Source organism: Natator depressus, chromosome 10 (genome assembly GCF_965152275.1).
Source record: "Natator depressus isolate rNatDep1 chromosome 10, rNatDep2.hap1, whole genome shotgun sequence".
NCBI lineage: Eukaryota > Metazoa > Chordata > Testudines > Cheloniidae > Natator > Natator depressus.
This window is the reverse complement of record NC_134243.1, coordinates 20,469,073-20,496,433: the sequence shown is the minus strand read 5'-3', so window position 1 is coordinate 20,496,433 and position 27,361 is coordinate 20,469,073. Positions and strand designations below refer to the sequence as shown.

The 27,361-nt window shown below is 41.5% G+C and overlaps 1 protein-coding gene across 1 annotated transcript in view; it reads right to left on the bottom strand.

The window, feature by feature from the left end:
- The window catches only part of SNX29 (sorting nexin 29), a 441,491-nt gene that overhangs the window by 116,607 nt on the left and 297,523 nt on the right, over window positions 1-27,361 (bottom strand). The window contains exon 19 of the mRNA XM_074965421.1: window positions 1,449-1,589. Within this exon, the coding sequence (XP_074821522.1) occupies window positions 1,449-1,589 (141 nt within the window). The remainder of the gene's footprint in view (window positions 1-1,448; window positions 1,590-27,361) is intronic.

Here is a 27,361-nt window from a genome sequence, read left to right as displayed (position 1 = left end):
TACTATCTGATTACTCTCGGTGGGTTGCTGGGGGAGATGAGCACTCACATGATTATAGGGAGAATCTCATAACAGTATTGGAGGTCAGGAAGGAACATTTTCCTGTAGCGCACTAACTAGTTTCCTTTCCTTTCCACCTTCCCCCTGGAGCACATTGAAATGGGGATCCCTGGGTGAGGACATGGGTGTCCATGAGTGGGAAGGGCACATTGTTTACACATGGCCTGGAAGGAGACATTAAGAGCTGTTGTTAGAATAAAGTCACTGAAATACTGTACTTGGGTCCACATTGCCTGGGACATTTGTTATTAACTTCACTTGATAGACAGGAGTCTCTTGTTCTAACAGTTGATTGTCTTGGCCTCCTTTCTTAAATCTTGGACTCAGGTCAGGAAACAGCTGTGCTAAGGGCCTTAAGGAATGAGGGGCTTATGTACAGGTCTCATGTATAGATCCCTTCACAAAAGTATATCTTCCATCTCAACATTGGTATGGTTTGGGAGTTGTGTCCTGTGTGCTTCATCCTACCATTGCTGAAAATAATCTGATAGGTATCCTTGTGGCTATTGGCTTTTAGGACTACATGCATGACTAGCTGTTGGGCATAACTGAAGCTTGAGACATTTCAATAAGATTGCAATCTTGATCTTTAATCCATTTACCAGAATCTTGTGTTTTATTTCTGTATCCCTTCAAATGGCATCAGCAAACATCGACTATTTAAAAACAAAACAACCAGAGACCACACTGACTGCGTAGGACAATCTGGATTTTCTATCTGTAAATAATTTACTTGGTATGACTTCTGAGAATACTGAGAAATTGATTAGTCCAAATCCTATTACAGATGAATAAATTAATAGGAACGACTAATTGTAAAGTTACCAGTATTTGATTTAGTTCAGATTTTCTGCACAGACTTGTATATCAAACCTTGGTCAGAATATAGATTAAAGACCCACCAACATTTCATTTATACATTGAAATATTTAATTGCACATAACTGAAAATCTCCTTCATATACAATACCTTTCAGACATATGTCTCTGAAAACCTACCCTATCACCTGCATAGATCTGCAAGCAATAGAAATCATTGCTTGTTTTTACTAATCCTCTAATAGTCTTAAATCAGGAATTAGTTTAACACATTAAAAAGTTAATTATGAAGCACTGTTCACATTAAATAACTAAAAGGAATATATAGATCAAGCATTCAATTCACTATGCCCTACAATTTGTTCCTCGTTTCTCAACTGGGAAAATTATAGTTTGTATTGTGCATTTCATGAGATACATCATTCATGCTACATCAAATATAATAGATATACTTATCCTCATTCATGTTCTATTTTGTTAAATTAAATTTTTGATTATAACTTTCACTTTAATGTATTCAGTATTTAATTTCACAATACTAATAAATGTTGAGAATACATTTTCCTTTACCTTGTTTCCAATGGCTTTTTTTGGTGGGAAGTTAAAGGTCCTTACTTGGTGGTATTTATTTTGTAGCTTGTGATGCAAGCTTCTGAATTCTGCATATCTTCGATAAACATTCCATTCATCATCTTTTATTCTGATATATACCTGCAAGCGCAGAAAAGAAAAGATCAATTTTAAAGGCAATCATTACATTCATTTTGTCTCTCTTTGTTAAAAGTACTGTTTGTCAATTACCTTCATCTTTATGACATAACACTCTCAGTAGTTTTAGGACTATTTACCTACAACTACATCTGACTGCAAACAGTCATCAAGTGTAGCTATGTTTATTCAACAGGTCATTAATCTAATTCCCTTTTATTGGTTTCAGTGGTGACATACATTAACTTGCTCATTATTACAAGACGTGGCTGTAATTTTGTGGTAAGATAGCTATTAATGCTTTCTGTTGCCAGCAGGTTTACTGACCAGTGCACAAATAAAAAAATAATCTGATATAATTTACACTGATTTCTGTACATTTAATAGTTTTCCAACTTCACAAATGAATTTCTCGTCATAATTCTTATGTCATAAACTGTATTTACCCATCACAGTTATGCTAAAGCAAAACACATCCTTCATGAATGAATGAGTTTTTTTAAGAAGTCAAAACGGATTATAAAATCCTGGAGTATAAACTACTGAAATCTTATTGTTTGAAAAATAGAAGCAGTTTTATTTCCCCCCCCCGCCCCCCCCCCCTTTTTTTGCACAGGACGTGTAGTATAATTTCACATAATGGATGTTTTTGCCACAGCTCAATTACTTTCATGAGGGTACTACCAATAATGTGCTAAATGTTCCCCTCTCTGAGGGAAAACCCATAGAAAAGGAAAACATGCTCACAAAACTCTGAGAATTAATTAATGGCTCTGGAACTATGTTCTCTATTGGGAAAAGGGGCTTTAACCTTATGGAGGAAAGGCATGGCTCTGAAACCCAGAAACTCCACAATGAACTCAGGACTCATGACTGAGGGCATTTGGGACTAGTGTTCTCTTTGGTGTGACTTCTTGCTTTCCTACCCACAGCAACCTAATTCCTTTAGGAGCTATGTTTCCACTGGTTCCCCCTGCAGCATCTGTGCCCTATTCTTCCCACCCCAAACTTTCTAATATTAATGACTTGTGCAGTTTATATAATGTGCTAGGGCAGATTAGAACTTATGAGGCAAAACTGCCATATTTCTTCAACAGCATTTTTTAAGGAGTTTCCAGATTACTGAGATGATGATCATCTGAAAAAAGTAGTGCTAATGGTCATCAGAGACACAATGATCAAAAAGAAAACAGAGGAAACAGGAATAAGCAAGAAAAAAGCCAAAGCAAAAATATTAGAACTCAGGAGACTAAAATTAAATATCCAAATCCACATCAAGATACCTGTATAATTGGCCTGATTTTCAACAGTGTTGAGGATCTAATTATTTTATTTAGGTGCCTAACTTTAGACACCAACATTTAAACATTTCATGGCAATTTTTAAAAGTATTACAGAAGATAATCACTTTTACAGAAACAGTGAAAAAGTCAAGAGATGAATATAGACTTTACAAAACTATTTAGCATTGTATTTCATACATGGTGCCATGGACTCCTAAAGGAAACAAGGTTCCCAACCCCAAACCTTTCATGACTATAATCAGATAATGGACAAACAGCTACCACACAAATAGTATTTGAGTTATTATGGTATTTCCCTATACATAGTACAGGCAATAATCACAGTATTGTGTGATAACTTGTTAAATGTTAGCTTGTAATGGTTACCATTGTACATCAAAGAAATTAGATTTAAATGAAGGATATCAATGCCAGTGGTAGGAAACATTTCCATATGTGCAAACATTTGATGCATTGTGGTAAGAACTGCATTTTTAAATATTTTTTATCCCCTCAGCTCTTTCTCCACCTTTCTTTAATCACTATGTTTAAAATATATTACTTTGGCATACATAACTATTATTCAGATTTTTTCAGGCTCCTTATAAAGCAAAGTATACCTAAATTATTTTAATGTAGTTATTTAATATGGAATTCCTATTTTTACTACTCAAGTACAGAGAAAATTGTAATTTGGTGAATCATGCAATTCTATGTTACCTAGTAAGGTGTAACCTGTAGTTAAGTAATTAAGGAGTCTAATACACTGTAACTGAATATTTTAAAGACTGAAAAAATAGATTCATTTATTGTATACATCGTTAAAGATTTTACTTCCTGTTCTTTGAAGAACACAGATATTGAATTTTCTTTGAGATTGTAAGGTATGAAGAACTGACACTAAGAGCCCTGTGTCATATTGAATTTATTGACGATCATATAATAGAGTTTGAAAGGCAAATTAAAGTTCCTGCTTTAATACAAGCATTTACAGCTTTATTATCTTAACAGAGAATACTATTCAGAAGCCAAGATATTTCAAGACCATTAATCTCAGCTCACTTGGGTAATCAAAGAAAATAAGGCCTAAATGTTAAAAAGATTGGTTAAGCTCATTTTAGTTTAGTGCCCATAAGGCATGCAGATGGCTACTGTTAGGCAAATGCATTACAAAACGTGGGTATAGAAGGGTGGAGAACAAAATGTCTCTGTAGCTGATTTACTACTATACATCACTAAATCAAGCAGCCTGGTACACGCTGGGTTGAAATCTTGACCCTACTGAAGTCAATGGGAGTTTTGCCATTGACCTCAGTGAGGGCAGGATTTCACCACCGGCCCTTAATTACAAATTCAGCCTAATTTCTGGCTACTAAATAAGCAACAACCCTAAAACAGATGCTATGATAACATCGACAGCCACCCTGAGGAACTGGGGACCTCAAATTGTGCCAGCAGAGTAGGAAAGGTCTTCAATATCATGAAATAATCTATCAAAAATGAATACTCTATGTAACAGAAACTAGCACAAGTTATTTGAACCAAATTTTAAAAAAATAAACAAATGGTCAGTTCTCAATAACCTTCATATAGCAAATATAAGCCATAAATATCAATATCTTGCCAAGAATCCTATTCCTTTTCTAGTGTCTACTCATGCCTCTCCCAATCCACTTCCCCAATTTATTAAGAATTCATTACTGTGGCATGTACGCACCAGGCAAGCACCTCTTTGAAGTAGAAACATTTTAACTACATTTAACAGATGGGGAAACTGAGACAAAAAGAAAGAATAAGTGATTTGCCCAGGAAGCCTGTGGCAAATTTGAAACCAGATCTCCGAATTCCCAGTCCAGTGGCCCTTCCCATCTTAGCAGAACTTTGATCAGACCAACAGGAGAATGGCAACTCCTTGTGGTCCCGGTCAGAGGAAGCACTATGCTACAGGAATGATATAAAATCAGAGATACCAGAGAGAATAAACAAGAAAAATCCAGATACCAATTCTAACATTAACACTGATTTTTATAAAGCATTTTTTTCACTATAATCCATTGTTCTAGGTTGTAGACCAAAGTCATATATAATTTGACCCTGTTAGTCTCTAAACATTTAGTTTTATTAAAATAGGAAAGAAAATGATTGCCCAAACAAAGCAAGGTCCTACACTTGACTTGATGGTATTTCTCTCTGCTTGGATGTAACATGATAACTTTTGAATGCTGCATCCGATCAATTCCAAAATTGCAAGGAATGTTCTAAGCATCAATGGGCAGAACAATGTTGATTATGGTCAAAGCCAGTCCCTGCCATCTGGCTAGCAGACCCATCAGCTTCCACCAGCTACGTAATAGTCTATAGATCAAAAGAAATGCATGAGGGCATTAGCATCTTCCAGCATAACATTACTCCCCATCTCAGCTCTGCCCATTGTCCCAGAAGAACTCTGTAAGCTTGAAAGCTTGTGTCTTTCTGCAACAGATGTTGGCCTAATAAAACATATTATTTCACCCACCTTATCTCTTGATTGTCCCAATACAGTTTAAAATGCTGACACCCTCAATACTTATCTCCCAGATGGAAAGAAAAGACATACAAATTTGGGTGAAGTATAGGGAGAGGGGGTACACAGAGCTCCTGGAATGGGAGACCCTGGTACAGGGGAAGAAGGGCATACAGAATCCCTGCGTGATGGAGAGAGATGGAGGGGGGTTGTGCTGGGAATCCTTGAAATAGAGAGAGATGGGAGGGTGACACACAGAGAGCTTATGATGGGGAAATGTAGGAATGCAAGAAGTCCCTTGTGTGCACCATGCACTTGACCTATACAAATAACAAAGTATGCCACCCTCTAGTTAATTACTCAGCATTCTCTCATTGACATTGTTCAAATTCATGTCTGTTCTTGTGCCAAAAACAAACTATAATGCTACAATTTAACAATGACATGTAATATCTTCCTCTTCTGATCTAACAAATAAATAAATAAAAAGATAAACATAACTTAAAATTGTGTTTTAGAATGCTTAAAAACTCTAAGGCTTATTCATTGGTCAATTTAAAAATCAATTCCAAGACCCTCTGTATCCCAGGTCACACTGGTTTTCTGACAGATGTTCCTTTTTCCTCCGATAATCAGTTTCCTCAACTAACTCCATTAAGTAATTTTAAATTAAAAATCCCCTTACACATTCAATCAGAATCTCTCCAAGAATGGTTATTTAATTGGAGAGCAAGGATTTTTGAACATTCTATCATCTGTCTATCAAATAAAAAGTTAGCACTTTTGTCTGTAGTATAGAAGTATTTTCCATCAACACTATCTCATGCAAAGGCTGATTGGCAGCCACCCTTTGTGGCCATGATATTACACATTTGAAAGACAGATTCTAATTAATACACACTAAGAATTAATCTACAATCTTCTAATCTCAAAGAGCACTGAAGCCCTGAAGATTTGAAGAGAAGTGACTAAAATAATTGTTGTTGTTGTAATCCTGTTTTGCAGACAGCCAGGTGGTGATATATCTACAGTATTTTTAGAGCCATATTGAAAGTATTGTGATAATATTGTCATAATAAAGTGGACCAGTTCATGGCCTTTAATTCTGCTTCTGTGAGTCCTGATATTCCTTCAGTAAGAGTGCCATGGACAGGTATGATGGATCTGCCTGAGTTCCCTTGTTTGTGTATTTTAGGAAGCATGTAGAAGGTCCCTGGAATGCGTACGTGGGGGATGAGGTTGTATAGTTTCTCTTGGAGTTGTTTGGGGAAGGATTTGATTATATCCCTAAATTCCTGGGAGAATTGTGGTGTGAGGTCTTTGAGTTCTTGGTGTAGGTGCTGTCAGAGAGATGTCAGTTGGACTCATTGACATAGTCATCATGGCTGAGGACTAGGATGATGTTCTCTTTGTCTGTTGATTTGATCACTATCTGCTGATTGGATTTCATGGATTAGACACCTGTCCTCTTGGTGGTGGTGATCGTGGTAGATGTGATGCCTGTTAAGGATCCCACGGTCGATTTTTTTCCCTGAAGCTATTAATTTAATGATCAAGAGTGTGGTTTCGTCTACTGTGGCATGTCTGATTAGATTATTCTTTATTCTTATGATTGTCAGTGGAGACATGGTAGTTGCGGGTGGTGTCACCTTTGTTGTGAAATAATTCTTTGATGCAGAATCAGTGAAAGAATTCTTCTGGTTCTCCACATAGTTAGTATGGTATCAGGTTCTGTGGTGGGGAAGCTGTTCAGTTCCTGGGAGAGTACAGATAATTCAGCACTGATATTAGGTAGTCTTGATAAGTTGATGATACTGGAGCATTATGGATCCTGGTGTCATGGTTTCTCCTGGAGGTGACATTCTCTGTACATTGTGAAGCTGGTTTCACCTTTTTGTTTTTCTGCTGGGTGGCGATGATATTTTTGGAAGGTTTCTTGCATGAGCTTCAGGTAGGTTTCCTGATTTTTTTTTCCTTCCAGTGTGTGGGAGCATGTGATGATTTCTTGTTTCTTATGCATAAGTAGTAATTTATTTGTGAGCAGCCTGCCTATTATGCAAGCCAAAAAACTTCTAGTTTCCCTACCATAACCTGGTGTGACATTGTCTAATTAAAATATAACCATTAAAATCATTATTGCTACTACTGTTATATAATTGCAACGAATCTTATACAAAATATAACTCATGTTTAGAAAGGGTTAAACAGCTAGCAGGCTAACTAACCCAAAGCCTATCTTTAAAGGTGTCAAGGTTCCTCCCCCACTCTGAACTCTAGGGTACAGATGTTGGGACCTGCATGAAAACCTCCTAAGCTTACTTTTACCAGCTTAGGTTAAAACTTCCCCAAGGTACAAATTAATTTTATCCTTTGTCCTTGGAATATCCACTGCCACCACCAAAAACTCTAACTGGGTTTACTGGGAAACGCAGTTTGGACACGTCTTTCCCCTCAAAATCCTCCCAACCCTTACACCCCACTTCCTGGGAAAGGTTTGGTAAAAATCCTCACCAATTTGCATAGGTGACCACAGACCCAAACCCTTGGATCTGAGAACAATGAAAAAGCATTCAGTTTTCTTACAAGAAGACTTTTAATAGAAATAGAAGTAAATAGAAGTAAAGGAATCACCCCTGTAGAATCAGGATGGTAGATACCTTACAGGGTAATTAGATTCAAAACATAGAGAATCCCTCTAGGCAAAACCTTAAGTTACAAAAAAGACACACAGACAGAAATAGTCATTCTATTCAGCACAATTCTTTTCTCAGCCATTTAAAGAAATCATAATCTAACACATACCTAGCTAGATTACTTACTAAAGTTCTAAGACTCCACTCCTGGTCTATCCCCAGCAAAAGCAGCATACCGACAGACACAGACTGTCTGTTTCTCTTCCTCCTCCCAGCTTTTGAAAGTATCTTGTCTCCTCATTGGTCATTTTGGTCAGGTGCCAGCGAGGTTACCCTTAGCTTCTTAACCCTTTACAGGTGAGAGGATTTTTCCTCTGGCCAGGAGGGATTTTAAAGGGGTTTACCCTTCCATTTATATTTATGACAAAAGGCATGTTAGAAATGTTAATTAGGGCCATTGCATGCTAAATAGGCTAGAACTTTGAAATGCAAACCTATGCTGTTGGAAGTTAGAGGTAATAGTAATTGTGTGCATCTTAGGGCTTATCTACACTACCAAATTTTGTTGACAAAACTTACGTAGACACCCAAAAGTCGACAAAACAAAAATTGCCAAAGGGTGTTCACACATGCTCCCTCTGTTGACAGATCATGTCCACACTGGGGGCACCATCATTGACAGTGTGAGGAATGCACTGAGGGTATGTATCCTACAGTGCATTTTTAAAATGTATGAATTAAAAATGTACCCTCTCTCAGCAGAGTTGTTTTTTAGCAAGTGCAATGAAGGTGAGAGAAAAGTAAATTTGAACTAAATGCTGCATGGCTGGGAATTCGTACTCTTCAAGTCAGCTGACTGGCCCCTATCTGTCCTCCTTACAAACATAACATTTCTTTCCATCCTCCAAAAATATCCCATAGCAGCACTAGAGGCCAGCTTTGTGACTGGGATAGGAGCCAAAGACATAGACCTCCATCCAGCCTAGGCCCTCCACCTGCTCCTGTCTGCCTGAGGCCTTTGTTAGCCATTGTTCAAGAGAGTAACACACTGGGATAATTTTGCTATTAGTTAACAGGTTTGCTATTAGTTAACAGGGGAATTTATACTGTAATTTTTTTCCAGCATTCTCTTCAACTACAAACATATCATGTGTGTCTTGCTATGTTTTTCCTCACAGGTGTCATGGTGTAACATGCTGCTGGGGACCAGAGCTGCAAGTCACCTTTCTGCCTTAGCTAAAGAGAGCTTTGCTGGAGATTAGATGGTGTGTCAGCTCCCAGCCACACTGGCCTGTCTTCCTTACCAACAACCTCCAAGTCTCTCCCAGCCCAAACCTTGCCTAGCAGGTAACAATCAGTGAACTTCAGCCCCCGAGCACCTCAGAAAGGTTTCTCTGCAATGTGCAGCCCCTATCACCGAACATTTGTAGAAAATACTAAGTTCACTGCTCTTTTAAAGAGTCAGTACAATAAAGTTTATTAACTGGGGTAAACACACACTTCCCTTCAAACACAGCACTGAGTTGTTTCATAATAAAAATAAAACAAGTTTATTAACACCAGGACATAGAAGGAATTAAACCTAGAAATTGTTACAAACAAACAAAAATAAAAAACTTTGTGATGGCTAAGACCTACATTAACAAGCTACAGTCTTTGTTCAAGGTAGTTTCCTAAGTAAACTTTCTTTCCCAGCAATAGTTGGCTAACTCTTAGCCAGGATTCCCACAGAGTCCAGGTGTGGGTCTTCCTTGTCTCAGGTGAAGGATAATACAAGTCTTTCTGTTTGCCCTTATATCTCAGTCTGGCTTTGTTTCAAGGGTCAAATCAATCCCCTGGGGTTCAGTCTCCTGTCGCTTATGGGGGGGGCACTCCATCTCAATTAAGATGCCCCTTGGTGCGTCCCAATGTGATAATTCCTGCTGCAATTTTACAATGTCAATGTTCTCTTCCTGCTTCCTCCAATACCAATGAATAGCCCAGTGAATTTGGCCACACCTGGTTTGAAGTGTTGGCCTCTTTCCTTTGTCTTGAGAAAAGACAGTTACCTTTTCTGTAACTGGTGTTTTTTGAGATGTGTTGCTCATGTCCATTCCAGAAGAGGTGTGTGTGCTCGCCATGTGCACCGGTGCTGGACGTTTTCCCCCAGCAGTACCCGTAGGGGAGAGCCCCTAGCAACCCCTGGAGTGGCACCGCTGTCATAAAAATAAAGGAAAGGGTACCCATCTTTCTGTATACAGTTCTATAAAATCCCTCCTGGCCAGAGGCAAAACCCTTTAACTGTAAAGGGTTAAGAAGCTAAGATAACCTTGCTGGCACCTGACCCAAAATGACCAAAGAGGGGACAAGATACTTTCAAAGCTGGGGGGGGACGGACAAAGGGTTCGTCTGTCTGTGCAATGCTTTTGCCGGGAACAGATCAGGAATGCAGCCTTACAACTCCTGTTAAGTTAGTAAGTAATCTAGCTAGAAATGCGTTAGATTTCCTTTTGTTTAACGGCTGGTAAAATAAGCTGTGCTGGATGGAATGTATATTCCTGTTTTTGTGTCTTTTTGTAACTTAAGGTTTTGCCTAGAGGGATTCTCTATGTTTTGAATCTGATTACCCTGTAAGGTATTTACCATCCCGATTTTACAGAGGTGATTCTTTTACCTTTTCTTTAATTAAAATTCTTCCTTTTAAGCCCTGCCGAACCCAGTGTCCTCCATGGTTTGGGAGATGAACACATAATGCGAGGTTGGGGCGCAGACCAAGATTGCCATTGCAGGAGTTTTTTTTATGGTCCCTTGACTTTTTATAAGAGGGTTCATTTCTAGAGTAGGTGGCCTGGGTGGGAGCCTGCTGCAGTTTAAACTTGGTCCTGGCCGGGGCTGGGACATAGAGGCCAAGGGTCTTTACTGTGTGCAGGAATCTTTCAGGCTGTGCAACTTCACATATGTCTGTTCTGCAAAAAGGGCCTTGCCATCGAACGGAAGTTCCTGTAAGGAATTCTGAGCCTCGCTGGACAACCGAGACAGCAGGAGCCATGACGCTCTCCTCATGGACACTGCAGAGGCCATAGACCTTTCAGCCATATCAGCTGCCTGAAAGGCCGCCCTGGCGGCAGCCATACCCTCCTCCACCAGAGCCTTGAAGTCTTTTTTGTCACGCTCTTGGAGGGAGTCCTCAAATTTGGGCAGAGAGCCCCACAAATTGAACTCATATCTACCCAGCACGACTGGGTGGTTTGCCACCCTCAGTTGGAAACTCAAGAACGAATAAACCTTTCTACTGAATAGATCTAGTCTCCTCGAGTCCTTATTCTTAGAAGTAGGGGCTGGTTGGCCTTGTCTCTCTCTATGGTTGATTGACTCAACCACTAGGGATTTGGAGGCAGGGTGGGTATACAGGTATTCATGCCCCTTGGAGGGCACGAAGTACTTCCATTCTGCCCTCTTAGAGATGTTGGGCAAGGAAGCCGGGGTTTGCCACAAGGCGTTCGAGATCTTTGCCACCCCTTCATGGAGTGGGAGAGCCATCCTGCTGGTGCCGAAATCGAGAGGATGTTAAAGATGGAGTCTGAGGGTTCCTCCACCCCCTCGGCTTGATGCCACCCTTTTCAACAGCTCTTGATGAGTTTTAGAGTCCTCCTGCGGGACAGGCGGAGGAGGGGCCGTGATCGCCTCATCCAGGAAGCATGAGGATGGGGGTGCGGTACTCTGCGTCCCCACCGGTGCCACAGGTCCCATCACTCGGTCCCCCTCTGGGCGCGGGACCAGGGATGAACGCTTCACTGACTCCTTTCTGGGAGGTTGAGAAAGGGAGATCGATGGTCTCTCCAAGGTTCTGGCCACCAAGCACGCCACCACTGGGGGCTGCGTCGGAGGCCACAGGACCTATTGGTACCATGGCGCCGATCAAGGAGACCGGTGCCACTGTACCTGCTGTGGCACTGGTGGAGCAGGCTACTCAGCCTGAGTAGCCTGGCCCATTGACTGACAACTGCAAAGGGAGGCCGGGCTGGCATACAATCTACCGCTATCCTGGGACTGAAAGAAGCGGTGGTGTCGGGAACGGTGCTGACCGCGAGACCTTGATCCCGGCATGGAGGAGCGGGAGTACTGTCGGTAGTGGCTGCTCTGACGAGCGGATCCACGATGGCGAGGTGCCGGTGATTGATGCCTGGGGCTGAGGGAGCAGTGCTGCAACAGGGACCTTGAGCTAGATGAAGAACAGGAACGGCGTCAATGCCCGTACCGCAAAGGGCTATGGTAGCCTCTTGGAGACAAGGATCTCTGGTGCCGTCTGTCCCAGTCTTGATGGGGCACGCTCTCCTCGTGAGATCTACGTTTCCTCGAGGCGGAGCGGTGCCTGGAACCCCTGCAAGTTGGTACCCAGCCAGCCAACCTGGTGGGGGTCAACGGGGACCAGCGCAGACTGCACACAGGGGGGTCACTGAGCAGGGAACAGCGTCGGGAACCTTCCCTAGACAGTGAATGGTACCGTCCAGGCGGTGACTGCGGGGATCTGAGTGGCGGCTTGCCTCTGGACCAGGGAGCCAATGGCGGTGGTGCCAGCAGAGACATAACATCCTAGGCTGCCTGCAGGGCCTCCAGCTTGGAGGGCACCCGAACATCCGGGGAGGTTGGCTCGGAGTGGACCAGGCTACTCAGCTCAACTTGAGTCGGAGGCCAGGAGGCTGTCCACGGGACACACCAAAAAGCAATGCCGTGGACTGGCTGGTGGAAGGCACCAAAGGGTCGCCACGCACCGATGACGCGGTGCTCGGTGCTGACTTGGAGCAACACAGCGGTGTCGGGGTCAGGGCTGACTCCATCAAAATGGCTCAGAGCCGAATGTCCTGCTCCTTCTTGGTTCGAGGTTTGAAAGATATGCAAATCTTGCAGCAATCGCTGAGAGGGGTTTCCCCCAGACAGCGTAAACAGTCTGCGTGCGGATCACTCATGGGCACTGGTCACTTGCAAGTGTTGCACAACTTAAAGCCCGGGGCACAAGGCATGCCCCGACCCAGGCGCACTAAGCTAACTCTAACTAAACTACTTTTAACTACAGGTATTAACTAACAGAGTCCAAGAGGAAAGCTACAGCAAAGCGGGAGCAGAACAGTTCTGAGGCACCTTCACTGGCGGCAAGGAGGAACTGAGGGTGGGGGGAGCATACAGTGCCCCTTATACCATGCCACAGTGGTGCCACTCCAGAGGTCGCTAGGGCGCTCCCCTATGGGTACTACTAGGGGAAACACGCACACCTATTGTGGAATGCACAAGAAGAAGAAAACCTGTTTATCCACTCCCCCAACATGCTAGCTGTAAATACCTTTTAGGCTATGTCTACACTTTGCACCTTACAACAGCACACCTGTACCACTGCAGCTATGCTGTTGTACGATACACAGCGCAGCTGCTCTTTGTTGCTGGGAGAGAGCTCTCCCAGCAACTAAATAAAACCAAGCCGAATAACGGACAGTAGCTTCATCACCAGGAGAGCTTCTCCCACAGACAAAGCGCTGTCCACATTGGTGCTTTTTGTCATTAAAACTTTTGTTATTCAGGGGGGTGTTTTTTTCACAGCATAGACATAGCCTTAGGCGCAGTCTTTAAAGCATAATATAAGTATATAATATAAGTGAGTATCCATAATTCCACACACTTCATTGTCACATACATTTCACAATGATATTATTGATATTAATTTGATAGTTTTCAAATTATACCTTACAAGGCATATTTTGTTCAGATATCACTGCAGCACTGTAGGGGTGAACACAGGGGTGCCTAGGCGCACACATGGATTCTGTGATTTTCATGTTTTTTAAAAATATGACTTTTGGAATTTTTATATTAGGTAGATCTGATGGTAAAGACCAGAGCCTATTTTGCTAAGAACTTTAAGAGCTGCAAGCCTTCCTTTCACCCACAGCTAGGCTAACAGAAAGCAGAAGCTCAATAACAATACAGCAATGATACAAAGATAACCAGTGAACACTACATGATTTTAAGTCTTCCAAAGAAGAGGAGGCTCTCTCTTCCCTCCCCCTTTTTCTAAATTGTTTTTTTTTTTTTTGGGGGGGGGGGGGGATTAAGTTTAAACTGATAAACTGAGTTCATACCTAACATGCTTATCTAGACTAAAGCACTGTTCCTAGTTATTTACAGTAAACTAGGGAAATACAAGTTACATAACGTAAAAAATTTGAGGTATAAAACTATGTCTGAGACACACTGACATTTTTACTATATGTCCAAGACTTTTGTCTTTTTCACAATGATCACCCTGCAATATGCCATGACATAAATGCTGTAACAAACCATTCATTCTTTATTTGAGGTGACACACACATTATACAAAAACTGATCCAGTCTTAAAGTTATCATCTACTTGGGACAATCCTCCAGGTTATAAATTCCAATTATTATTTTAACCCAATTATTAGAATAAAGACAGAACATGGAATCATGCTCATTGTGTAGTACAGAGCCTACTATGGTTTTGTGGCCTTCTGCTCAAGATGAAGTGAGCATACATTAACTAATATAATAATCAGACAGGAAGGATCATAAAGGTAAACTCATTTAGAAAAGTGGAGAAGCATGCATCCATTCATTTAAATGAGATGCCCAAGTATGTACCGGAGAACAGGATTTGGCGCTAATTATTCCTTGTGCTCTTGCCGCTCTACCTTGGTAAGTGACTAAAAAAAAATCCATTATTCATAAACTTTAGTTCTAAGGATTTAGTTTCTTTTCTTTTATTCAGACTTATTGAGTGTTTTTGTCCAGCTATATATTTAATTTCTAACACTACTGCTTTGGGGGCCAGTTACTGAGCTCCAGAAAGTTGGTTTATGCTAAGAAAGCAGCTGACTGAACCAGCTGAAATTGGCAAAGCTAGAGCAAGCAATCATCACTAGCCTGGGCAGAACTGCACTAAAGAAAGACTCTGGCTAGCAAAGTAGTGCTGAAATTAATCCTTGCTAATCTATTTTATGAAAGATGCAGTATCTGCAGTTGGAATATTAAATACTGAAACTGTGGCTGCAAGAAGGCATTTCTTTATGGTTTATTTTAAATATTACCACAACTAAAATGGCTCAGGACTGTTACTGTTTTCTGATGTCAGTCCTCACATTAGTATTCTACAGTTTGAACTCACTCTTTGACAGAATAGCAACTCCAGCCAACTCCTGGTGAGTTAGTAGGAGACCAAATCTGTTTTAAAAGTCTAAACACGCAGAGAGAAAAATAAACAAAATAAAACCAATACCAACCTTCTGAACTTTATGGGTTGCATAGCAATTTGTATGTAAAATATAAACTTGATTGAGCAATACAAAAGGACAATATAAAATAGAGTATTCTTTTCAAGTAATAAAGTTACATTAATATGAAAGTGAAAAAATGAGTTCATCTACAAACTTGGCATTTCACTCAGCAAGGTGAATTCACCACCATTAAGATCTCCTATGTCATCAAATACCACCACTTCCTCAAAAACGGAAAGCAGATATCAGTTTTATGGACTCGAAGCTGATGATGATTTTAAATTCTCTGATATTTTGGTTCAATAATCTCAAACAATTAACCTAAGGAATACTTTGAGAAGCAGTAATCCAACCACACATCAGGACTTCATTTTAATGTAATAAAGTATATACCTTTCAGTAGTCTATAATGTATACACAGCCACGAGTACGCTTTCTATTGCATCTCCCAGACATTTAATCTAAAAAGGGATCTACTGCCAAACTGTTTAAGAATAAGAAACCTTTTTCTTTGCTTTAATTGTTATTCCTCACTGCTCATTATAAATCATGTCTTCTTTCAGTATGTGTTTATACTAATTTTGTAAATTTTAAAATACTGGATATTTCTGGTATAGGTAATGTAGATTCAACTGCAGCCAATAAGCCCTTTCTTATACCATCTGAGAAGTCAATGAAGGTTTAATGTTAGCTTTTTGTACATGACAGCATAATAAAACCTTGTTATAAAAGAAATAGTTTAAGGTGTTGATGTAGAGAAAATTACTCTCTGTTTCTCAGTCTATTGGCACCGACGAGTTTTCAGAACTTGCTGTGGTGAAGTCAGAGGGTACTTTAATTTACCATTTGGATGGAACCTGCAAAACCAGCTTATCTTCATTAAATTGGAGTATACCGCTCTGTTCTCCTTCCTTTACAGTATGCTTTTTTCAGATGATGAACTATGTATATTTCACAATCTATTTAGGAAGCTTTTATCAAAGTGATTTGAACACCAAGAATAAATACAAGAAACAAAGGTATATACCCATAGCAGAAGTACATAATAAGAAGAAAGCAGATGCATTTTCAGACTTGCCTGGAGGACAATGGGATTCTATTAGGAATATAAATCCAAGGTGAATTCTCTAAAGTTAGCCCCAAAGTGTCACAAATAAACACAGATGCAAATTATATTTTGACACAGCTGCAAGACTGCATTTATGGTTGCTAAGTTTCCTCTTTGAAAATCACCCAATTTAAGAATTCCTGCAGTAATAGTTTCAGAGTAATGAAAAACAAACAGAACAATGGAACATTTCAGCTGGGATATGAGCAGCTTTGTGTGTTTCTTTCCAATGTACATTTAGCAGAGACATATTAGTAATTACAAGGAACAAACTTTTAACAGTACAATATTTTACTTGCATAGACACCACACACACATCATAATGCATTTAATGCATATGCAATTTGAATTATATATTTTAATTTATAATCAACTTTTTAATGAATAATAGAAATAATAAAAATAAGCAGCACATAGCATCAAATACAGCCAGGGAGTGCATAAGCCACAAGAGCGCCATCATCATTCCACCAATTAGAGGTGAACTGGTAGTAGAAATGCCAAACTTTTCATGGGTATTGCCCCAAAACTCTGAACACTGATTACTTGAGGCCATATGGCCAAATCATGAAGTCATTCAGGAAGAACTTCTACTGCAGTCATTGGGACTTCATAAAGACTGCAGAACCAAGCCTATAATCTTCTATGGTATGATTACAAGAAGAAGGGAGCATTTGGGTTTCTCTCACACAAGTCTTTCTCCCTTGGCTGGATCCATATTAAAAAACAAAACAAAACACTCCTGTAATCACCATATGAAACTTAAGGTGTCACTTAGATGGTAACCTAGATAACACATTTATGTAGTGAATAGATCCTTAGAATGTATATAATAAATATTACTCTCTTACCTAATGGCATTTTTATTAAAGATAATGTTATGTGTATGATGATTTTTTAATTGATTTTTCATAAAGGAAGAGACAATAAAAAGTACAAAAAGGTAAATGACTTACAATCTTATATAGGTTCATGAAGATAGGTTGCCACCTGCTTGTGTTACTAACTATTCGAGAGAGTACAGGATCAAAATTTATCTTCACTAGTTTGTTATGTGCATGCAGACTGATTATGAAGAAATTTTGTACTTTCTTTATCATCTCCTTATTTTCTTCCTGACTAACAGTTGGGTGACATAACTTTTTTGCTGTTATTTGTATCATTTTACAGACGTGCACCTATTTCTGTGAATAGACACATTGCTTGTTTTTAGAAAAGCAAGACCAAAATTGCAATAGAAGAATGTCTTGCAAGACAAAATATAGGCAAAACAGCAGCAGAGATGTGCCTTCCCTGTTCAGAACATTTCAGACGCTCAGAACATTAATGACAGGTTTCAGAGTAGCAGCCGTATTAGTCTGTGTCCTCAAAAAGAAAAGGAGTACCTGTGGCACCTCAGAGACGAACAAATTTATTATGAATTATATATATTATTATATATAAATTATTATAAATAAATTTGTTCGTCTCTGAGGTGCCACAAGTACTCCTTTTCTTTTTTCAGAACATTCAGGTATCTTACCTCCCAGTCTGTAAATGGGATATTTGTTACCTATTTTGCCTTCCAGTCAGTACAAAATCTCTACTACAATGACATTACTGAAAATACAGTAAGCAAAAGAAATTTTCCAATATTACATACAAGAATGTGTAAACAAATCATTGTCAACTTTAGATTATGATTACCATCTATTTTCATTAGGTCTTTGAAAATTCAGTTTTGGTTTTTCCATCATTTATTATATACAGATTAATATTCCTGTATTTAAGCCTACTTATTAAGTTTAAATTGTGTTTTTGTTTCAGAAAAAAATTGTAAAAAGAAAAAAGTTGAACACACCTAAGTAAACACCACCTTTAGAAGGACGTGTCTTATGTTCTTAAGCACGGGAAAGGGGAAAATTACAAAAGCTAGCGAGGGACAATGGATTTGCACTCATGTCTTGATTTTTTTGTTTGTTTGTTTTTTGTTTTTATAATATGCTGTCTTTCTGATTGCTCTCTGTACTTCCCCTCTAGCTATTCTAAAGCTTCTCTGTTCTATCCTCATGCTGCTCTGACACATACTCAGCTCTCACTAGGACAGCTCTGAGATGCTCACTCTGTTACTTAATGCACCCTCAGGCCACTCTCATCTTCCATCTCAGAAAGCCATGAGCCATGTTTTTCTCTCAAACTGTTCTGGGACACTTTCTCCTCCATTCATCCTGAATTCTTCTGGGTTGATATCTCTGATATCACTACAAGACTCTATGATCCTCTCTCCCTCTAACTCCTCTTAGTGCCATGATACTACTAAAATGTTCTTAGAAAAGAAACGACTAAGGGGGATACAATAAAGGTCTATAAAATCATTAATGATATGGAGAAAGTGACTAGGAAGTGTTATTTATCCCTTCACATAAGGCAAGAATTATGGGGCGCCCCATAAAATTAATACACAGCCGTTTAAAAAAAAAAAGGAAGCACACAGTCAAATTGTGGAATTCATTGCCATGTGATGTTGTGAAGGCCAAAAGTATAACTGGGCTAAAAAAAAAAAAATCAGATCATCAGGGAGGGATAGCTCCATCAATGGCTATAGCCAAGATGATCAGGAATGCACCCATGCTCCAGGTCTTCCTAAACCTCCAACTGCCAGAAGATGGGATTGGATGACAGGGTATCACTTGAAAATTCCCTGTTCTGTTCATTCCCTCTGCAGCACCTGGCACAGGTCGCTGCCAGAAGACAGGATACTGGGCTTGATGGACCATTGGTCTGATCTAATATAGCCATTCTTATGTTTACCTGACTATCCTCCTCCACTCCCTCAGCCAGAGCAACAGCAGAGCTGATTTGAATGGTGGATTATTGCACCCCCTCTCCTTACCATACCATTCAGCTTTAAAAGCACTTTGAGTCAGAATACATTGAAAAATACACCTTTGGAGGGAAGGGGTAAGAGGAGAGGAATGATGGGGCGTGTTTTAATCAAACAATGAAATGAAAAATATTGTGAGAATGGAAACTAATCCATCTTAATCAGCAGCAAGGCTGTTGACAGGCACATGGATGAGAACAGGAAGTTATGAGAGGATGACAAGCATGTTTCTGATAATAATCTCTTGACGGGGGTTCCCTGTTTACAAGTGTAAGCAGAGTCAGGATGAGCTCCACCCTGACATCTGGTGGTGAGGTGTGGCAAGTTGTGGAGAACTACTTCAGGGGCTGATCTCATTTGCATAGACACACCCACCCCGCCTAGAATGAGGCCATAGCTACCCAAATGGTCACTTTGGCTCCTGTGGGATCCCCAGTGTCTCTGTTATTGGGACAGGAAGAATAAATTGTTATTACCCTGATTATGGGAATCAAGAAACTGTACTTGGCCTTTTGTTATGATGGAGGGACTCACCATCAACTAAGCAGCACTCGCTAGACAAGGGACATGGGTTCCAAAACCCAGTGAATAGAGAGAGGCTGGGGACAGGTATTAATACTTGGTGGCATGGGCCCCCTAGTGAGGGCATTACATGCTAATTGCACTTCCTCCTCTCTCCACTGTGGAATATCAGAGCTAATTTTGATTCCATTAGGAGTCTAGTTACAAGCTGCTGGGCTGAATTCACTTTGGGCTAATGGTGCACCAGCACTGAGGCTCCCCTACTACAAGCTGAAATCACAAAAGAGCTAAACTTACTAAGAGCTGAAATCCTTGAGTGTTGTGTTAAGTAGTGGGGGAGCCTGAAGATATACTGTGGAGCAGTTTGTGGGACGGTTGGAGCGGCTTGTGGACGGGCTGGTGGAGCAGTTCATGGGACGGCGGGAGCTGCTTGTGGGACGCTGAGCGGCGCGGAGCAGTTCGTGGGGCGGCTGGTGGAGCGGATCGGAGTGAAGCCCTATGGAGCTGCGGGGCAGTCAGCTTCAGATCATGTAAGGTGCCCCTTACCTCTTCCCCCCCGCCCCTCTCCACCTAGGTTGGGAGGTAAAACTCTGCAGATAAACTTTCGAACTCTGGGGCTGCCCTGCCCAGGGACAGAGACTTTTGGGTTGTTGGACTTTTGGGACTTTGGGTTGCTTGACTCAAGAACCAAAGGGAAAGGACACGTCCCAATTTGCTTGGGGTGGGTATTTTTGCTCATGGGTTGTGTTATGAATCCTGTTGGTGGTGTTTCCCCAACATAATGCCACATTGTTTCTCTGTTATTAAAAGGCTTTTTGCTACACTCAGACTCTGTGCTTGCGAGAGGGGAAGTATTGCCTCTTGGAGGCGCCCAGCGGGGGTGGTATATATTTGTCCCAGGTCACCGGGTGGGGGCTCGAGCTGGTTTTGCACTGTGTTATTGGAATGGAACCCCTAGATACTGAACCAGGCCCTTGTTGCTGCCAGCTCTGATGGGCAGAAGGGTTACACAAGGTAGTAACAGTATGCTGGGCAGATAAGTACATTGGCCTTCAACCTTATATTATGTAGCTCAGAAATGGTTACTACTTTGTAAAAGAAGAAGATTTATGGAATACTAGATTCGTTAGCTTAAGAGTCACTTGTTTGGTAACTACAGCAATGAAAAGCATGACAAATATTAAATTTACTCTAGAGTTTGTAGCAAAGTGAAATCTGGATTCAAACTGTATGTCTGCAATAATTAATTATATACTCTAGCTGAGAAGTATAACAGGGAAAATAATTTTACTGCAATCATCTTGTTGTTACATGACTATGAAAAGAGGCCACAGGTAACTATCACTATAAAGGTATAATGTGAATACAAAAAAATTTAAAAAATATTTACATGGCTTTTTACATGTGTGTGAACCATGAATACATTAAGTAAGGAATGGTTTTGTTGTGGCAAAACATCAGACAGAGGATCTCCTGGATATGGGATTTATAACATAGTTTTGCAGTGAGCAGCACAGATTATGTACAACAGACATCAGATATAGTCTTATCTGTCTAACTATAGAACAAAATCCACTTAAGATGCCCATGGAATTGTGCCAGATCAGCATTACATCAACCATAGCCCTAACTTGGACACAAGGACCTAAAATTAAAGTTAATTTATGTTTAAAATATGAGGGTTCCATGGGCTCCCTAAACTCTCTGTAGTGTGGTCTTCTCCAAATGTGGCTAGCTCTTTTAATGGTGACCAGTCCAAATGGCAGCTCCAGAATCTTCTGCTAACAATCTACAGTATTTGTACACTGTGATTTTATGCACATTCCTAACAAAGCCTGTTGAAAACTATCACAAACCTTATAAGCAGGGGCAGCAGGTTTGTATAATTTTTGGTGGTGCTCAGAACGGGTCCAAGTCCCGACTCCCCGTGCCCCACCTGCCTAAGACTCTGGGAGGTAGTTTGGGTGCAGGAGGGGGCTTGGGTTGCAGGCTCTGGGAGAAAGTTTGGGTGCAGGAGGGGTGTAGGCTCTGGAAGGGAGTTTGGGTGCTGGGTGAGGGCTCAGGGCTGGACAGGGGGTTGAGGTGCAGGAGAGTGAGGGAGGGGTATGGGTGCTGGGTGTGGGCTCTGGGCTGGGACAGAGGGTTGGGGTGCAGGGCATGGGGCTGGGCCAGGGATGAGGAGTTTGGGGTGCAGCAAGCAGGCTGTCCCAGGGCTGGGGTGAGGAGCCAGAGAGGAGGACTCCCCCCAGCCTTCTCCCAACAGGTAGCCGCGACCTCCCATTGGGGAACCTCTCCAGCCCAAAACTCAGCCAAGCCTCCCCAGGCTGCTGCTTAGGAGATCCAGCCAGGATAAGCCCCACCCCCAGAGTTGCCTGCCGGGGTGGGGGCTGCACTTCCTCCCTCCGCGGGTGCAGCAGCTGACTCAGCCTGCCCCTGGCGCCACTCCCTTGTAGCCAGCCGTGGCAGCAGCTGGCAAGTGAGTGCAGCGCAGAGCTGCAGGGGGCAGCCACCCGCTGTCCAGGGCAGGCAAGGATGCTTGTGGGAGGGGCACGCAGGGGCAGAGCCAGGGGAGAGACCTGGGCCCGAACATTGGTGGAGCCAGGCCCCCCAGGCCCTGAATTTGCTGGAGCCCGGGCACCACAGGCCCATACACCTCGCCACCCCTGCTTATAAGTAACTCCAAGCCCACAAATTCTTGTCCTTGCCCGAAATAAATCATGTGGAAATTAAAGATCTCTATATATTTACAACCAGAAGGGACCATTATGGTAACCTAAGCTAACCTTCTGCATAACAGAGGCCAGAGAATATCACTCAGTAATTCTAGCATCAACCCTACAATTTCTTGGTCGAACTAGAATATATCTTTTTAGAAAGCCATCCAACTGCTGATTTTAAATCTGAAGCCTTCAAGTGACTGAATATGTACTGCACCACATAGTAAACTGTTCCAGTGATTAATTACTCTCTTTGTTAAAAATACGCACCTAATTTGTCTAGTTTCAGTTTCCAACCACTGGATCTTGTTAAGCCTTTGTCTGCCAGATTAAAGAGCTTCCTATGATCAGAAATCTTCTCGCCATTTAGGGACTGACAGAGCACGATTAAGTCATCTCTTAACCTTCTCTTTCATAAGGTTAATAGACTGAGTTTCTTGAATGCCTTGCTGTAAAGCAGGTTTTCCAGACTCAGAATCATTCCTGTAGCTCTTTTCCAAAAATCAACTGGATATAGCATTCCTATAATGGTTTCACCAATGTTGCATACAGAGGTAACATTAACTGCCTAATTCTAGTTGTTGTTCTGATTTATACATTCAAGGATCGCATTAGCCCTTTATAACCACAGCATTGCACTGGTAGCTCATGTTCAGTTGGTCAACTACCATCACCCGTCCTCTCCAAAGTCACGGCTTTCCAGGATACAGCTACCCATCCTGTAAATGTAAATACATTATTTGTTCCTAGATATATGATCTGTCATTTGGATATTTTAATCTTCAATATTCTCTGTCCCTCAGTGCTCTGGGAAGTGATTGAGGAAGGACATGAAGATACACAAAACCTAGCAGGTCTGGCTCAGGTGGGTAGGTTTCAGGGGTGACTGGGGTATAGCTGGGTGAGTGAATCTGAGTGGGTGGCTGCTGGAGGTAGTTGGGTATTAAGACTTCTGGAGAGGCAGGGATGGGCTATGGGTCTGTTCACGTATCTAGAGCTGGGTATTTGTTGCAGCTGGGTTGTGCTGGAGGAGCAGAGTCTGATGCGCCTGACTGAGGGATCTGTGTGTGTGGACAAGAGAAAGGGAGCTTGGGGCTCTTACTGAGCCTCTTACTTTTTGCCACTGCTGTCTCCTGAGTGCTCGTACCTCGCTGTAATCAGCAGGGGGAAGAGCAAGAGGCAGCGCTTGGCTGTCTGCTCAGTAGCACCACAGAAACAATCGGTGGCCAAAAGGCAGAACTGAATGCAAATGTCTGCAGCCTTCCTGCAACTCAGACAAAAGAGTGACATTCAGGCTGAAAACTGATTCAGTTTCTTATTTTTGCTTCAGGCACTATCCCAAAGGACATGGAAATGTCATCCCTTCCACCTGTGCAGTTCAATGCAAAAGCTTCAATGTAATTTACAAGTCCTGTTCTTATTAATATCTGGAGGCTCCAAATTATCTATATTAGTAACAAACTGTTACAGCAATAAAAAAGATAAGTCAAGTACAATTAGGAAACAATTTTTATTTCTTATGAAAATCACTAGGGCTTACAATGTCTAAAGAAGAACCTGCATATCTGAAGTCAACAATTCCTGAGTTTAACCTTTAAAGCAGAAATAATATACGATGAGCATAAATAATTTTTCTTTGAACAGGTTGCCATGCTGTCAGATTCAGCTACATATTTGTTATAACCGTGCAAACTCGAAGGACCAAAAGTCAAGTGAGAGCAATATGCTTCCCTAAATTTATATCTACATTCGATCCTCCAAGGGGTAACTTAATCCATCTCACAAACTAAATAGCTCCACTGATGTTATATTTTTAAAATTACCAAATTCTTCTCCACTGTTTTAGTGAGATTTTGAAAAAAGGAATTACCTCTGATTTTAAAGAGCAATTAAGTGTTCATTTGATGGGGACTGATGTTATTTTCCCCAATACACATATGTGTGCATGCGTGTGGATTGACTAGAGAAAATAACGAGTCATCATTTCCCCTCAAGCAATCACTTGCTCCTAAAATGAAAGGCAGCCTGTTTTTACATCATCTTTTTGCTGTTTGGACCCTACCCAAATATCTTAATGACTGTTTCAAGCCAACTCCTTGGGTGCTGTGTGGTGGAATAACAGCTATTAATTTTGACAGATATAATAGGTACAACACTCCTTTGCAGAAGAAGTTAGGAATTTTTGAAGATGTGAAGGAATAGAAAACTTTGCTTAAACCTTGGCTCACCAACCTTCTTTGCTGACAGAAATGGATGGAATGTCTAAGGACAAGTTCAGAAAGGTTGAAGAGGTTCAAGAATTGTGGTGCGGCTTTTAGTGGTACCCTAAAAGACTGCAGGATGATGAGAATGGAACTCAGTACTCTCAGGACAAATCTCCAATTTTCTAGGCCACGGAATCTATGATTTTCCAGATTTCTCGGGAGTTGTTTGTATTTATGACTGAAAACGTATTTGTGATTATGGGCACCTTACATGTTGCAATGCAGGCCACCCTTCAAATCTCCTTTGTGTTGCTTCTATTTAGGATTTCTGAAAAGTCAGACAAGAAACCTTGCTGCCTAAGTGACTGGCTTCTTTTCAAAGCAATATGATTTAATGTTCTCTCTGGACAAGTAGGAATCTCTCTGAATAAGAGTGAGATGATCCACATATTACGCACTCAGTTGAATATTTGGGTCTACTGTTAGAGTGCTGGGTTGTGGGCACTCTGAACTGCTCACTGGTCCTCAACCAGCACCGTAACGGCAAGTTGTGGAAGCAGCAAAAAACCACCATACACTATCTCAAAAAATTTCAAGAGGTGATGGCATATGCAAGAGAGGCAAATTCACTTCTTTTCGATGGGTGCTATGTTAGACAAAGCCATCTTAGGCTCTCAAGCCTTTATACTAGTATATAAGAAACCCTCCCAGGAGTACAGTGGGCAGATGAGGCAGGCCACAGCTTAAATAGAGTCCTATGTCATGGTTTGGTGTGGGCTAGAGACTCCACCACTACTTCTCTGGTTGATGAGACCAAAGGTGAAATATCAGTGGGAAGAGAAGGCTCCTCTCTGCAGCTGAGAAACTCAATGAGATGGACAGGGCCTCTGAGCATCATCCTTTAGAGCAGTGGTCTCCAAAGCTTTTGGATTGTGCACCGCCACGGTGCCGCCAAAGAAAGGAGAGGGGAAGACTTACCGCAGGCGTGCCGACAAAGCAAGAAGAGCGGAAGACTTACCACAGGCGTGCTGCTGAAGAAGACGACGAGAAGACGTGCCACCGAAGAAAGAAGGAGGGAAGACCTGCTGCGGGCATGCCACTGGAGGGGAAGACCTGCTGCAGGCATGCAGAGCTGCTGCCGAAGGAAAAAAATGGCAGAGTGCTGTCCGGTGGCGCTCCTCCTGCTGTGCACCCCCTAGGATCCGCTGGCGCACGCCACTTTGGAGACCACTGCTTTAGAGCAGTGGTTCTCAAACTTTTTTTTTCACAGACCACTTGAAAATTGCTGAGGGTCTCGGAGGACCACTTAATGATCTTTCCAAATGTTGTTTGTACCATTAGCTAACTATTGTAAAGCACTTTGGATAAAAGCACTATACAAAAAAACCCTGTAATTAACTTTTTTGTTCTACAAATAAAAGCACAGAACTCATATATTAATATCAGTAGTCTTACCTTTCTAATGTGATGGATGTGCCCTCTCTCCCCGGCCACAGCAGCTCTCGAGCTGGGGCTGGGAAGGAGTGGGGTCTCTCCCCAGCAGCCACAGCCCTGGAGCTGGGGAAAGTTGCCTCTTTCTCTGGCTGCCACAGGCCTGCACATCCCAAATTCCCCTCCTTTCAACTCCTAAAGAAAGGTGGGTAGGGATCCAAGCCCCTGCTGGTAGAGCAGCCTTCAACATAATTTTAAGCCTTGTTTCCTGGTGCCACATGGAACTCATTCCCCCTTCTCCTGGACAACCAGTATCCTTTTAAACTATTCCTCCACTGGGCACATGCCTTGTACCTACTGAAGGGCAGGGCCTCCCTACTCAAGTAATGCTCTACTCCTTGCTCTGATTCAGCATGGGGCCTGTAGACCCCATCATATTTCCTCAAGTTCTTCTGCATGGTTTGAGGTTCTTTGTGATTCTTTTCATCCTCATTAGCTCATTTCCAATACCACATGCAGTTGTGGCGGGCCCCTGGTGAATTTCAGTACCCTGGGTTCCTTATTTTTTGTCAAGATGTCATAAATATAAAGGGAAGGGTAAACCCCTTTAAAATCCCTCCTGGCCAGAGGAAATCTCCTCTCACCTGTAAAGGGTTAAGAAGCTAAAGGTAACCTCGCTGGCACCTGACCAAAATGACCAATGAGGAGACAAGATACTTTCAAAAGCTGGGAGGAGGGAGAGAAACAAAGGGTATGTGGGTCTGTCTATATTTTGTCTTTGCTGGGGATAGACCAGGAATGAAGCCTTAGAACTTTTAGTAAGTAATCTAGCTAGGTACATGTTAGATTATGATTTCTTTAAATGGCTGAGAAAAGAATTGTGCTGAATAGAATAACTATTTCTGTCTGTGTATCTTTTTTGTAACTTAAGGTTTTTGCCTAGAGGGGTTCTCTATGTTTTGAATCTAATTACCCTGTAAGGTATTTACCATCCTGATTTTACAGGGGGGATTTTTTTTTATTTCTATTTACTTCTATTTCTATTAAAAGTCTTTTTGTAAGAAAACTGAATGCTTTTTCATTGTTCTCAGATCCAAGGGTTTGGGTCTGTGGTCACCTATGCAAATTGGTGAGGCTTTTTATCCAACATTTCCCTGGAAAGGGGGGGTGCAAGTGTTGGGAGGATTGTTCATTGTTCTTAAGATCCAAGGGTCTGGGTCTGTAGTCACCTAGGCAAATTGGTGAGGCT